Source organism: Bufo gargarizans, chromosome 3, assembly GCF_014858855.1.
Source record: "Bufo gargarizans isolate SCDJY-AF-19 chromosome 3, ASM1485885v1, whole genome shotgun sequence".
Taxonomy (NCBI): Eukaryota; Metazoa; Chordata; class Amphibia; order Anura; family Bufonidae; genus Bufo; species Bufo gargarizans.
Window position 1 is genome coordinate 486,025,222 of NC_058082.1, and position 13,787 is coordinate 486,039,008.

Genomic DNA, 13,787 nt, shown 5'->3' on the forward strand with positions numbered 1-13,787 from the left:
CTTCCGCAGGTCCCCCAAGGTCTGGAATCGGTCCTTCTCCACAATCTTCCTCAGGGTCCGGTCACCTCTTCTCGTTGTGCAGCGTTTTCTGCCACACTTTTTCCTTCCCACAGACTTCCCACTGAGGTGCCTTGATACAGCACTCTGGGAACAGCCTATTCGTTCAGAAATTTCTTTCTGTGTCTTACCCTCTTGCTTGAGGGTGTCAATGATGGCCTTCTGGACAGCAGTCAGGTCGGCAGTCTTACCCATGATTGCGGTTTTGAGTAATGAACCAGGCTGGGAGTTTTTAAAAGCCTCAGAAATCTTTTGCAGGTGTTTAGAGTTAATTAGTTGATTCAGATGATTAGGTTAATTGCTTGTTTAGAGAACCTTTTCATGATATGCTAATTTTTTTAGATAGTAATTTTGGGTTTTCAGGAGCTGTATGCCAAAATCATCAATATTAAAACAATAAAAGGCTTGAACTACTTCAGTTGGTGTGTAATGAATCTAAAATATATGAAAGTCTAATGTTTATCAGTACATTACAGAAAATAATGAACTTTATCACAATATGCTAATTTTTTGTGAAGGACCTGTATATATATATATATATATATATTTTTTTTTTTTTTTTTTTTATTATATACATATATATATATATATATATATATATATATATATATAAAAAAAATTTTTTATTTGTTTGTTTTTTGTCCCCCCCCCTTCCCGACGGATATAGGGTGGGGGGATATGGGTTTGGGAAGGGTGGGATGGGGGGAGGGGGGAAATAAGGATTAAAGGTTTAAAGGTAATATAAGTAATGTGCTATTTACTGTAATGTATTGGATAGGTCCGGTATCTCCATGTAGGGGGTGTTTTAGTGGCAGGGGAACGAATACCAGGCTACTCTTATCGGTGCAATTGTATAAAGCACTCTTATTCCCTCTTGGTTGATGCCTGATGTTTTTATTATGTAATTGTTAAATGTATTACTTCTGCTCTTTTTGTACTTTACTGGATTAAATAAAAAAATAAAAATAAAAAAAAGAACTGTGCAGTCTTACTCATAAGTTATTACACATAAAATGTGAACCATACAAAAGACAGGAATGCTAATTGAAGAATGAAATGAGTAAGAAAGATAATGCCCGCCTGCTTTAAATACCAAGTTGTTAGGTCAATGAAAATTCTTAAGAGCTTTGGATCTTATGAATGTCGCTTGTCAATATGACACTTTTGTTAGAATTCTTTAGACAAAATTAATTAATTTCTTTTTAAAGGGCAATTCCAAAAGATTCATATAGATTGCAAACATGTATGTGCCATTGGTTACTCACAATTCTGGAGTCACAATTTGATTTCTAGCCAGCTTCTCACAGTACAATGCACTGCAGCCCAATTTCCAACAATAGGTTGGCATGCTAGAATTAAAGTGAAAACTATAAATAGAAAAAAAACTGTAGAAGGGGTAAGGTAGGAAGATAAACATGCATTTTATGGTCCGTGGATAGTTCTACGTATAAACCCCACCCTAGAGGAACTGGATTTTTAGATAATTAGTGGGTAAGGAATTGGCTCAAGGGTCTATCCATACTCCATATTTCATGCACTGTGATAGTTTCCAACATTCTCAGAAAGTCTTCAGACCCTTTCACTTTTTTCACATTTTATTATGTTGCCGCCTTGTGCTAAAATAAAAAAAGCACGTTTTTCTGCTATCAATCTGCACTCAGGCCCTCTTAATGAGAAAGTAAAAACTGTTGCACTAAGGGAACTTGTAATGGAGAATGAAACATATGGATCCTATACATGCTTCAGGACAGTATTTGTGTTGATACTGACAACTGGCATATTGTTTCCTTCACCCCCAGCTTGACGTCTTCATAGATGGCAAAACATACATTATACTATAACATAAAAACAGGTTTGTAAATATATTCCAGTTTTGTTTTTTTTTAAAGAAAAAATGATGTAAGGTAGGGTAATAGCAGCTTTATAAAGTCTTGTATTAGCAAATAGCAAAGTTGTGTGATTGTCATCAGTATTCAGATGTGATTAAAGCACAGTCCTAACCTTAAGATGTGCTTCTCAATGCTTTGAGGCCTGCTAGAGATCATGATTTACTATTTGGTTACAGTCATTAAAGTCAAAATCAAAGTACCAATGTTGAAGGCTAGATTTAATTGCGGATCAAGCTCAGTCCTGCATATAGAGCTTACTCTGTTGTAGACAGTACTTGTCCCAGCACGGAATACACAGTAATTATTTCTTACTTTATTTTTCTAGGTGGAACGCGACGCTTTAGTGGTGCCCAGTGGCACTTGCAGAAAATTGTGAATGACTCAGTGGACAGCTCCGACGATGAATTTTTTGATGCCAGAGGTATGTTCTGATTCCTAAGAATTACATTAAAATGAACTTGAGATATTGTCAGCTATTGTTTTTGAAAATATTCATCATGTTTACTATAAAGAATATGGCCATTTTTCCCACAATATTTCTTATTTATTTATGGAAACGAGCTGTGGTCTGAGACAATAGAGAAGCACATGTCTGTATAAGAGCTGTATACCCAAATGTGTAATTTTTGGATTATGTTAGGACTACAGTATTTGCAAAGTTGCTTAGATGCATCTGAACAATGAAATGGTTGGAAGTGTACACTAGAGTTAGTAAATCTATAAATATTAGTGAAACATTGATGCCTACAAAGGATTGGATTCACTTAGTAAACAAATTATTATTTGTTACTCATATTTCATACTGCAAGAACGCCATAACTTAAAATATTCTATAAAAATTACTTACATTTGATAGCTTTCGGCAGCCTGTGTTTGCTGCTGCCTCACTCACTTAAGTGGGCACAGGTACCGTATTGCTCACACTCCTTGTCCTGATTAGTGGCCCGAACCTGCTGCTCCTTCTCTTCCTCACCCACAGGGGACCCAGCCACAAGGGGACGTTCTTCTCCTTCAGACCGCAGCCTGCATTTCTTGGTTCAGCCTCCTCTCCACACCTGTAGGGTACTCCAGTGTGTGCACTTCTTATTCTTACACAGCCTGTGGGTATGGAGCTGTTCTGATTGTTTGCCCGTGTACCAAACTACTGCCTGTTAACCAACTCAGATTCTCTGCTGCCTGCCCTGACCTCTGGCTACAAGTATCTCTGACCACTGTGGATCATCTAAGAAAAAACAAAAAAGGGGGTCAGTCAGCACATACCAAACCGCAGGAGTACATTGCTGTGGCAGGGAACAACATTGAAAGACAAAGACATGCAATGCGACAATTAACTGCAATATAGAGTACAAAATTGCATAATAATAACAAGTGCTACACTATAAGTGCGAGATACTTGGCAAATCGTTTTGTACAAAATTATTTGAGACCGTCTGCCGAGCGTCAAGGCGATCTCTGTTAGACGGTGGTGTTGTGGAGTGGGCCTGCTGTGTAACCTACACTCCCTGAAGTGTATGGTAGCCGTCATGGCACCTAACAGGTAGAATTTTGCGTAGGAACCCGTCTAACAGAGATCGCCTTGACGCACGGCAGACGGGCTCAAATAATTTTGTACAAAACAATTTGCCAAGTATCTCGCACTTATAGTGTAGCACTTGTTATTATTCTGCAATTTTGTACTCTATATTGCAGTTAATTGTCGCATTGCATGTCTTTGTCTTTCAATGTTGTTCCCTGCCACAGCAATGTGCTCCTGCGGTTTGGTATGTGCTGACTGACCCCCTTTTTTGGCTTTTCTTTGCACTTTGTACTGGAGGTGTGGCTGCCTCCTCAGTCATGCACTCCTGACCATCCTGTCTGCCCTATGGGCTGATTTTTAATTAGTGTTAGTACATAGTCAGGCCTGCTCCCCCTCACTCACTGAAGCCATGGCACCAGGAGTGAGATAGTTTGTGGACTCTCACTGCAGTCCTTGGTAGCCGTTTGGCACCGGTAGTGTTGTGGAGTGGGCCTGCTGTGTAACCTACACTCCCTGAAGTGTATTGTAGCCGTCACGGCACCTAACAGGTAGAATTTAGCGTAGGAACCCGTCTAACAGAGATCGCCTTGACGCTCGGCAGACGGGCTGAAATAATTTTGTACAAAACGATTTGCCAAGTATCTCGCACTTATAGTGTAGCACTTGTTATTATGCAATTTTGTACTCTATATTGCAGTTAATTGTCGCATTGCATGTCTTTGTCTTTCACTGTGGATCATCTACCAACTACATTGGGACTATTCCAAGAGGTAGCAGCCAGGTGGCTCCCCTGCAGCAAAGAGCAAATCCCTGTACAGGGGTTAAAGGGTGGAAACCAGGGGAACATCAGGACAATGCCCTCAGGAATAGCCTAAAGTCAAACCAGATAGCTGGCATGGTGGTTCCACAACCATTGTCCGTACCAACTTTTGTGTATCACATATATATAACTTATTGTGTGTAATGACTCTGGATAAATACATACATGGAGATTATCCACTGGTTTGAGTTTGATGAAGACTTTCTTGTAGTCTAGAGTTCCATGAGGCCAAGTATGTGATCTTTTGCTATCTTTAGGCCTACGCAGCTTGTAGACATTTATTGTAATAATTCACAAAGCTTGTTTTACAAGGAAAAAGCCTTACAAAGTCTTAGTGGTATCATGATGAAGTGAATTGGACCTAAAAGTTAAACTTATGTCTATAGACGGTGGGTCAGCTGCATTATCTGTAATCCACAAGTTTTAAAGTTCTTCAGAACTTCTCATCTCATAATCCTGCTTCCTGCTTTCAGCATTAAAATATTTTCACTGGTCACATCAAAGAAGATCTTAGAATAGACATATAATAAAATGTCTAAGTTCTATAATAAATAATAAAATTATCCTAATACTCTTAGTATCATATGTTGCCTCATTTTGCATCAAAGATGGCCTGCAGTCTTGTGAGTTGTAAATGAGGCCCTTCATTTTTCCATATGGTAAAGCTGCCCATTCTTGCCCTTCCAAATCTGTTGCCTAGCATGAACCTTTTTGTCATCTCCCCAAAGTGGATAAATAATGTTAAAGTAAGGAGATTGTGATGATGTCTCCAAAACACTCACTATTAATTTGCTCAGTCACTGGAGGTTTAATTTGGATTTACTACTCCAGAAAGTCCAACCATGGCCCTTATGAACTCTTGTAGCTGATGAATAAAAGTTTTCTTCCAAAATTTTCATATACAATATTGTATTTGTCTAATCCATTTCAACAAAATAAGAACATTCCCATTGCTACTGTAGATTGGACACCATCAAAACAGCAGAAATCCATCTCTATGGTAGGAATGATGTACATGCTAAAATGGTCATATTACTTTGTATCAGAGAAGCCTGATATCAGCCGAAGTTGCTTTGGGTTTTTTGCTTTGCATCCTGGCAACTGCATCTAAACTTTTTCTTTGTCTATTGGTTTGATGCCGAAAAATTTATTAGTATAAAATGTATTAGTATTTGAAGAGAAATTGGCACAAATTGGCACAAAATAACTGAATAAGTCTACATCTGCTCATTGAAGATGTAGATTTGAACTTCTGGTGCAAGGACAGCCAAAGATGTGTGCGCCTCTTATCATATTTAGTGCATCGTACATTGTACATAGAGATAAATCCCTCATGAACTATTTGCTATGAAATTACAATGAAACAAGGCACAAGTTTTAGTTCATACTCTTCATTGTCATCTCAACCAATATGTGTCCACTTTAGTGTATCAAAAATCCAAACACGGTCAACTGACCAAACACTCCTTTTAGGGGTCCTATATGTATGTTAAAACTTCAAACTTTATTGTTTACTTTTGAAAAAAATACTCAGAGAAAACAATACTATAGGGTAGTTTAAAAATATCAGGCTGCAGTTTTGGGCTAAAGTCAATTGCTAAATGTCTTTTTGTGGTCGCTGTCACTCGCTCTGCACTCTGTTTGAGAGGGGATTTACCTCATGGATGCTCTGTAGCCATTTCTGGCACTTCATTAGATATCAGGTGCATGATACTGTTACTCCACTAGGGGAGTGATGGTATTGCTCCGGGGGGGGGTGCTTGCTCCGGGGAAGGGAGGGGGGGGGGCTGGGATATATATTAGAAGTTTCTATTATAAATAGATGAGGTGTATTACTATATCCCTATGTAACAGACATCCATCATTCATTCACTCCATCTCACATGCAGGAGATCAAGCTGTTAACCTCCGGACATTTGCACAGTATGTACTAAGCTGGACAATAGATGCGACCCTACTGGCCATTGGTTTTGCCCTGTACTGTAACCTGCCTAAAATCTATAGGATTGTCACTACCCTGCCCCACATGTTTCGCCCTAAGGCGGCTTCGTCAGGGGAGTTGGGGTAATAGCGTGGCATGCTGTATTTCGCCTGACTAAATAAACTATCTATCCCCTCCCAATCTATGGGTTCCACCAATAAAGGTTTGTCACTGCGATTGACACATATATCCACCCATCCTGTGAGCCTCACCAGGATTGACAGGTGGGCGGGGGGAGTGACATCATACGAATGCCACTCCTCTCCACCAATGAGGTACATCACACCGAAGGCACACCCCCTTATGCTTTCTTACCACCTATCATGCGCTCCCTTCTGAATCCAGCACCAAACGAGGGGTGGGCCGTCATGAAAGCGCCGCTTCCTTACTGCCAATACAACGCATCTTGGTAAAGGCACGCCCCATCTTCCATATCACATGACATGCATTTCTTGATAGAGGCGGGAGGTTGGACTCACGTCATCATTGATGCAGTAAAGTTTTGTAGCTGGCCAGATAAGACCTGTCCTAGGTTGCTAGTATAGCTTATATGTGTATACAGCTAAACCTGCCAATAGCCTTAATACAGTTCCTATGTTTAGAGGGAGTGCAGAATTATTAGGCAAATTAGTATTTTGACCACATCATCTTCTTTATGCATGTTGTCTTACTCCAAGCTGTATAGGCTCGAAAGCCTACTACCAATTAAGCATATTAGGTGATGTGCATCTCTGTAATGAGAAGGGGTGTGGTCTAATGACATCAACACCCTATATCAGGTGTGCATAATTATTAGGCAACTTCCTTTCCTTTGGCAAAATGGGTCAAAAGAAGGACTTGACAGGCTCAGAAAAGTCAAAAATAGTGAGATATCTTGCAGAGGGATGCAGCACTCTTAAAATTGCAAAGCTTCTGAAGCGTGATCATCGAACAATCAAGCGTTTCATTCAAAATAGTCAACAGGGTCGCAAGAAGCGTGTGGAAAAACCAAGGCGCAAAATAACTGCCCATGAACTGAGAAAAGTCAAGCGTGCAGCTGCCAAGATGCCACTTGCCACCAGTTTGGCCATATTTCAGAGCTGCAACATCACTGGAGTGCCCAAAAGCACAAGGTGTGCAATACTCAGAGACATGGCCAAGGTAAGAAAGGCTGAAAGACGACCACCACTGAACAAGACACACAAGCTGAAATGTCAAGACTGGGCCAAGAAATATCTCAAGACTGATTTTTCTAAGGTTTTATGGACTGATGAAATGAGAGTGAGTCTTGATGGGCCAGATGGATGGGCCCGTGGCTGGATTGGTAAAGGGCAGAGAGCTCCAGTCCGACTCAGACGCCAGCAAGGTGGAGGTGGAGTACTGGTTTGGGCTGGTATCATCAAAGATGAGCTTGTGGGGCCTTTTTCGGGTTGAGGATGGAGTCAAGCTCAACTCCAAGTCCTACTGCCAGTTTCTGGAAGACACCTTCTTCAAGCAGTGGTACAGGAAGAAGTCTGCATCCTTCAAGAAAAACATGATTTTCATGCAGGACAATGCTCCATCACACGCGTCCAAGTACTCCACAGCGTGGCTGGCAAGAAAGGGTATAAAAGAAGAAAATCTAATGACATGGCCTCCTTGTTCACCTGATCTGAACCCCATTGAGAACCTGTGGTCCATCATCAAATGTGAGATTTACAAGGAGGGAAAACAGTACACCTCTCTGAACAGTGTCTGGGAGGCTGTGGTTGCTGCTGCACGCAATGTTGATGGTGAACAGATCAAAACACTGACAGAATCCATGGATGGCAGGCTTTTGAGTGTCCTTGCAAAGAAAGGTGGCTATATTGGTCACTGATTTGTTTTTGAATGTCAGAAATGTATATTTGTGAATGTTGAGATGTTATATTGGTTTCACTGGTAAAAATAAATAATTGAAATGGGTATATATTTGTTTTTTGTTAAGTTGCCTAATAATTCTGCACAGTAATAGTCACCTGCACACACAGATATCCCCCTAAAATAGCTAAAACTAAAAACAAACTAAAAACTACTTCCAAAAATATTCAGCTTTGATATTAACCCCTTAGGGACACAGCCTTTTTACACCTTAGGACCAGGCCATTTTTTGAAAATCTGACCAGTGTCACTTTAAGTGCTGATAACTTTAAAACGCTTTGACTTATCCAGGCCATTCTGAGATTGTTTTTTCGTCACATATTGTACTTCATGACACTGGTAAAATAAAGTTAAAAAAAATATTTTTTTTTGCATAAAAAAAAGTCAAATTTACCAAAAATTGGGAAAAATTAGCAAATTTCAAAGTTTCAGTTTCTCTACTTCTGTAATACATAGTAATACCCCCAAAAATTGTGATGACTTAACATTCCCCATATGTCTACTTCATGTTTGAATTATTTTGGGAATGATATTTTATTTTTTGGGGATGTTACAAGGCTTAGAAGTTTAGAAGCAAATCTTGAAATTTTTCAGAAATTTACAAAAACCCAATTTTTAGGGACCACTACAGCTCTGAAGTCACTTTGCGAGGCTTACATAATAGAAACCACCCAAAAATGACCCCATTCTATAAACTACACCCCTCAAGGTATTCAAAACTGATTTTACAAACTTTGTTAACCCTTTAGGTGTTGCACAAGAGTTATTGGCAAATGGGGATGAAATTTGAGAATTTCATTTTATTGCCTAATTTTCCATTTTAACCCATTTTTTCCACTAACAAAGCAAGGGTTAACAGCCATACAAGACTGTATCTTTATTGCCCTGACTCTGCCGTTTACAGAAACACCCCATATGTGGCCGTAAACTACTGTACGGCCACACAGCGGGGCGTAGAGTGAAAGGTGCGCCGTATGGTTTTTGGAAGCCAGATTTTGCTGGACTGGTTTTTTGACACCATGTCCCATTTGAAGCCCCCTGATGCACCCCTAGAGTAGAAACTCCATAAAAGTGACCCCATCTAAGAAACTACACCCCTCAAGGTATTCAAAACTGATTTTACAAACTTTGTTAACCCTTTAGGTGTTGCACAAGAGTTATTGGCAAATGGGGATGAAATTTGAGAATTTCATTTTTTTGCCTAATTTTCCATTTTAACCCATTTTTTCCACTAACAAAGCAAGGGTTAACAGCCAAACAAGACTGTATCTTTATTGCCCTGACTCTGCCGTTTACAGAAACACCCAATATGTGGCCGTAAACTACTGTACGGCCACACAGCGGGGCGTAGAGTGAAAGGTGCGCCGTTTGGTTTTTGGAAGGCATGTTTTGCTGGACAGTTTTTTTGACACCATGTCCCATTTGAAGCCCCCTGATGCACCCCTAGAGTAGAAACTCCATAAAAGTGACCCCATCTAAGAAACTACACCCCTCAAGGTATTCAAAACTGATTTTACAAACTTTGTTAACCCTTTAGGTGTTGCACAAGATTTAATAGAAAATAGAGATACAATTTCAAAATTTCACTTTTTTGGCAGATTTTCCATTTTAATATTTTTTTTCCAGTTACAAAGCAAGGGTTAACAGCCAAACAAAACTCATTGTTTCTGGCCCTGATTCTGTAGTTTACAGAAACACCTCATATGTGGTCGTAAAACGCTGTACGGTCACACGGCAGGGCGCAGAAGGAAAGGAGTGCCATACGGTTTTTGGAAGGCAGATTTTGCTGGACTGGTTTTTTTGACACCATGTCCCATTTGAAGCCCCCCTGATGCACCCCTAGAGTAGAAACTCCATAAAAGTGACCCCATCTAAGAAACTACACCCCTCAAGGTATTCAAAACTGATTTTACAAACTTTGTTAACCCTTTAGGTGTTGCACAAGATTTAATAGAAAATAGAGGTACAATTTCAAAATTTCACTTTTTTGGCAGATTTTCCATTTTAATATTTTTTTTCCAGTTACAAAGCAAGGGTTAACAGCCAAACAAAACTCATTATTTCTGGCCCTGATTCTGTAGTTTACAGAAACACCTCATATGTGGTCGTAAACCGCTGTACGGTCACACGGCAGGGCGCAGAAGGAAAGGAATGCCATACGGTTTTTGGAAGGCAGATTTTGCTGGACTGGTTTTTTTGACACCATGTCCCATCTGAAGCCCCCCTGATGCACCCCTAGAGTAGAAACTCCAAAAAAGTGACCCCATTTTAGAAACTACGGGATAGGGTGGCAGTTTTGTTGGTACAAGTTTAGGGTACATATGATTTTTGGTTGCTCTATATTACACTGCTGCAAGGTAACAAGAAATTGCTTTTTTGGCACCGTTTTTTTATTTTTATTTACACCATTCATCTGACAGGTTAGATCATGTGGTAATTTTATAGAGCAGGTTGTCACGGACGCGGTGATACCCAATATGTATACAATTTTTTTTATTTATGTACGTTTTACACAATAATTTCATTTTTAAAACAAAAAAAATGTTTTAGTGTCTCCATAGTCTAAGAGCCATAGTTTTTTAAATTTTTGGGCGATTATCTTAAGTAGGGTCTCATTTTTTGTGGGATGAGATGACGGTTTGATTGGCACTATTTTGGGGTGCACATGACTTTTTGATTGCTTGCTATTACACTTTTTGTGACGGAAGATGACAAAAAATGGCTTTTTTTACACCGTTTTTATTTTTATTTTTTTACGGTGGTCATCTGAGGGGTTAGGTCATGTGATATTTTTATAGAGCCGGTGAATACGGACGCGGTGATACCTAATATGTATACTTTTTTTTATTTATGTAAGTTTTACACAATGATTTCATTTTTGAAACAAAAGAAATCATGTTTTAGTGTTTCCATAGTGTAAGAGCCATAACTTTTTCAGTTTTTGGGCGATTATCTTGGGTAGGGTATGATTTTTGCGGGATGAGATAACGGTTTGATTGTTACAATTTTGGCATAGATGCAACTTTTTTGATCACTTTTATTACCTTTTTTTGGAAGTAAGGTGGGCAAAATTCCAATTTCATCATAGTTTTTAATTTTTTATTTTTATGGCGTTCACCGTTCGGGTAAAGTAACATTACCGTTTTATAGATCAGGTCGTTACGGACGCGGCGATACCAAACATGTGTAGGGAATTTTATTTTTTTCATTTTTAATCAGTGATAAATGTGTTTTTTGATTTTTACTTTATTTTTCACTTTTTTCACTTTTTTTTTGACCCAGACCCACTTGGTTCTTGAAGATCCAGTGGGTCTGATGTCTGCATAATACAGTACAGTACAATATATAGTACTATACTGTATTTTACACTTTGTCTGAACAGATCTATGCCTTTCAGCACAGATCTGTTCAGCACCATGGACAGCAGGACGCCTGAGAAGGCGTCCTGTTGCCATGGGAACCTTCCCCGTCTGCTCAGTAGTGGCCAGAACTGCGCAGACGGGGAAGGGTAAGGACGGGGCTTGGGGGGGCTGCCTGGAAGCTCTCTCCCTCTCCATTCGGGGGACTGCAAAGGCACAGCAGCCCCCCGATGGGAGAGGGAGGGAGCTCCCTCTTACTGTTAACCTTTTCCATACAGCGGTCCGTACGGACCGCTGTATGGAAAGGGTTAAACGGCTGACATCGCATCACCGATGTCAGCCGTTTATACCAGGGTGCCAGCAATGTGCTGGCACCCTGGTATACCCACTAGACGCCAACGATTATGCAATGGGAGGCGGGCGGGGGATCGCGATCCCGCCTACCGCACCGCCCGCCTCCCGCACCGCCCGCACCGCCCGCAACCCTCCCCCTGCACCTCCCACCGGGCAAAAATCACTAAGGGGTGCAGGGGGGGGGGGATACAGATGCACTTTAGGAATACTAAAGTTTCTGATCCCCGCGGTCAGGGACCGCGGGGATCAGAAACTGCAGAAATCGCAGCAAACCGCAGGTCTGAATTGACCTGCGGTTTGCCGCGATCGCCGACATGGGGGGGTCACGGGACCCCCCCGCGCATTTAGCCTAGGTGCCTGCTCAATGATTTGAGCAGGCACCGGGTTCCGATCACTGCCAGCCGCACGGCAGTGATCGAAAATGCACAGGGCGTACATGTACGCCCTGTGTCCTTAAGTACCAGGGCACAAGGGCGTACCTGTACGCCCTGTGTCCTTAAGGGGTTAATGAGTTTTTTGGGTTCATTAAGAACATGGTTGTTGTTCAATAATAAAATTAATCCTCAAAAATACAACTTGCCTAATAATTCTGCACTCCCTGTATGTGTTAAAAAGCAGAGTTATTTACTGTGACATCATGTTTTGGATGTCATATAACTGTTATATTTTGTGTTCACAGAAGCAGAAAAAGATAATATTCCTTTAAGATTAATTTTGTAATGTGAGGTAAGCAGTAACACAGCAGAAACAACAGAGTGCATAGTGTTAATCTATTGTTGCTGAGTAGAAGTCTAGACCAATCACAGCTAGCTTCTCACACAGCAAGAGTTTTCGCCAATCACAGCTCCTGCTGCTAGAATCATAATTCACCATAGACAGGAGCTGAAGAAACATTCACTCCACTGAGAGCTGAGTTTTATGGGAACAAGAGGCCAATATAGGTATTTAAACAGTTATATAATGTTCATGTTGTAGTATTGTGATTAGAAATGTATACTGAACCAGTTATATATGTGTGTTTACTTACAGTTCCACCAAATTGCAAGCATACTGAGCCATACAATTGCATACAAATTCAATTGCAAGTTTCAAATTGCAAACATTCAGATTCCATATTGCAATCCAAATTGCATACAACCATACCAGATCATACTCAACCAATCAGCAAATAGTAACTGCTTACTGCAAGTGAACAGTTAGTTAGACCTCAGATATACCTCTCAGAGATCATAAAGTGCAAAAATAAATTAAAGTGCGAGTACAGATACTCAAAAGAAAAATATATCCACCATTTTATGTTGAATTACAAGATTGAACCACTATCTTATGCATACCGCCATTTTGTGATATCTTTTCAACACGTGTTATGTACATGAACTATCTGCTGCGGAGGCGGCAGTGTTATATATGAAGAAAAGTTTAAGTTAATAAAGAAGTTATTTGAAACATTTGATGTGCTCTTTAAACCTACTGTTTCCATAAAATGGCGCTAGAGGGATTACAGAGCAATAGACAGTCTGGTTAGACTAAAAGTCAGAGATATCAAAATTCTTCTAATGCCACAGCGCAAAAGGCACTTCATAGTGCTGCGCCTGCCACACCGTTTCCTTACTGCTAGTATGGTAGTCAGTAGGTAATCACTGTAATGCTATGGTGGTCCATAAATAACCCTTGCAATGCCTTAAGTGCCTATCACAAAAACTATCCTTTGCCTGATCCCTGTAATGTATAGTATCTGTGACAAGGGATGAGGGGAATTAGGTACATGTTACAGGCTAATTTACCCTAGTAGTAAAGGCTTCTCCAATTTATAGTATATTTATATCTTATCAGGCATTAGTTGCAATCTATGGCTACTTCACTCCTTAAATGAATCCTAACTTGCTAAATGAAACCTGTATATGAGAAGCCCTCATTAAGGCCCCTCGGACTC

At 40.2% G+C, this 13,787-nt stretch overlaps 1 protein-coding gene across 1 annotated transcript in view; it reads left to right on the plus strand.

Annotated features, from left to right (window-relative positions):
* LOC122932456 (membrane-associated phosphatidylinositol transfer protein 3-like) overlaps positions 1-13,787 on the plus strand; it is an 802,287-nt gene that overhangs the window by 351,298 nt on the left and 437,202 nt on the right. The window contains exon 2 of the mRNA XM_044286869.1: positions 2,272-2,367. Within this exon, the coding sequence (XP_044142804.1) occupies positions 2,272-2,367 (96 nt within the window). The remainder of the gene's footprint in view (positions 1-2,271; positions 2,368-13,787) is intronic.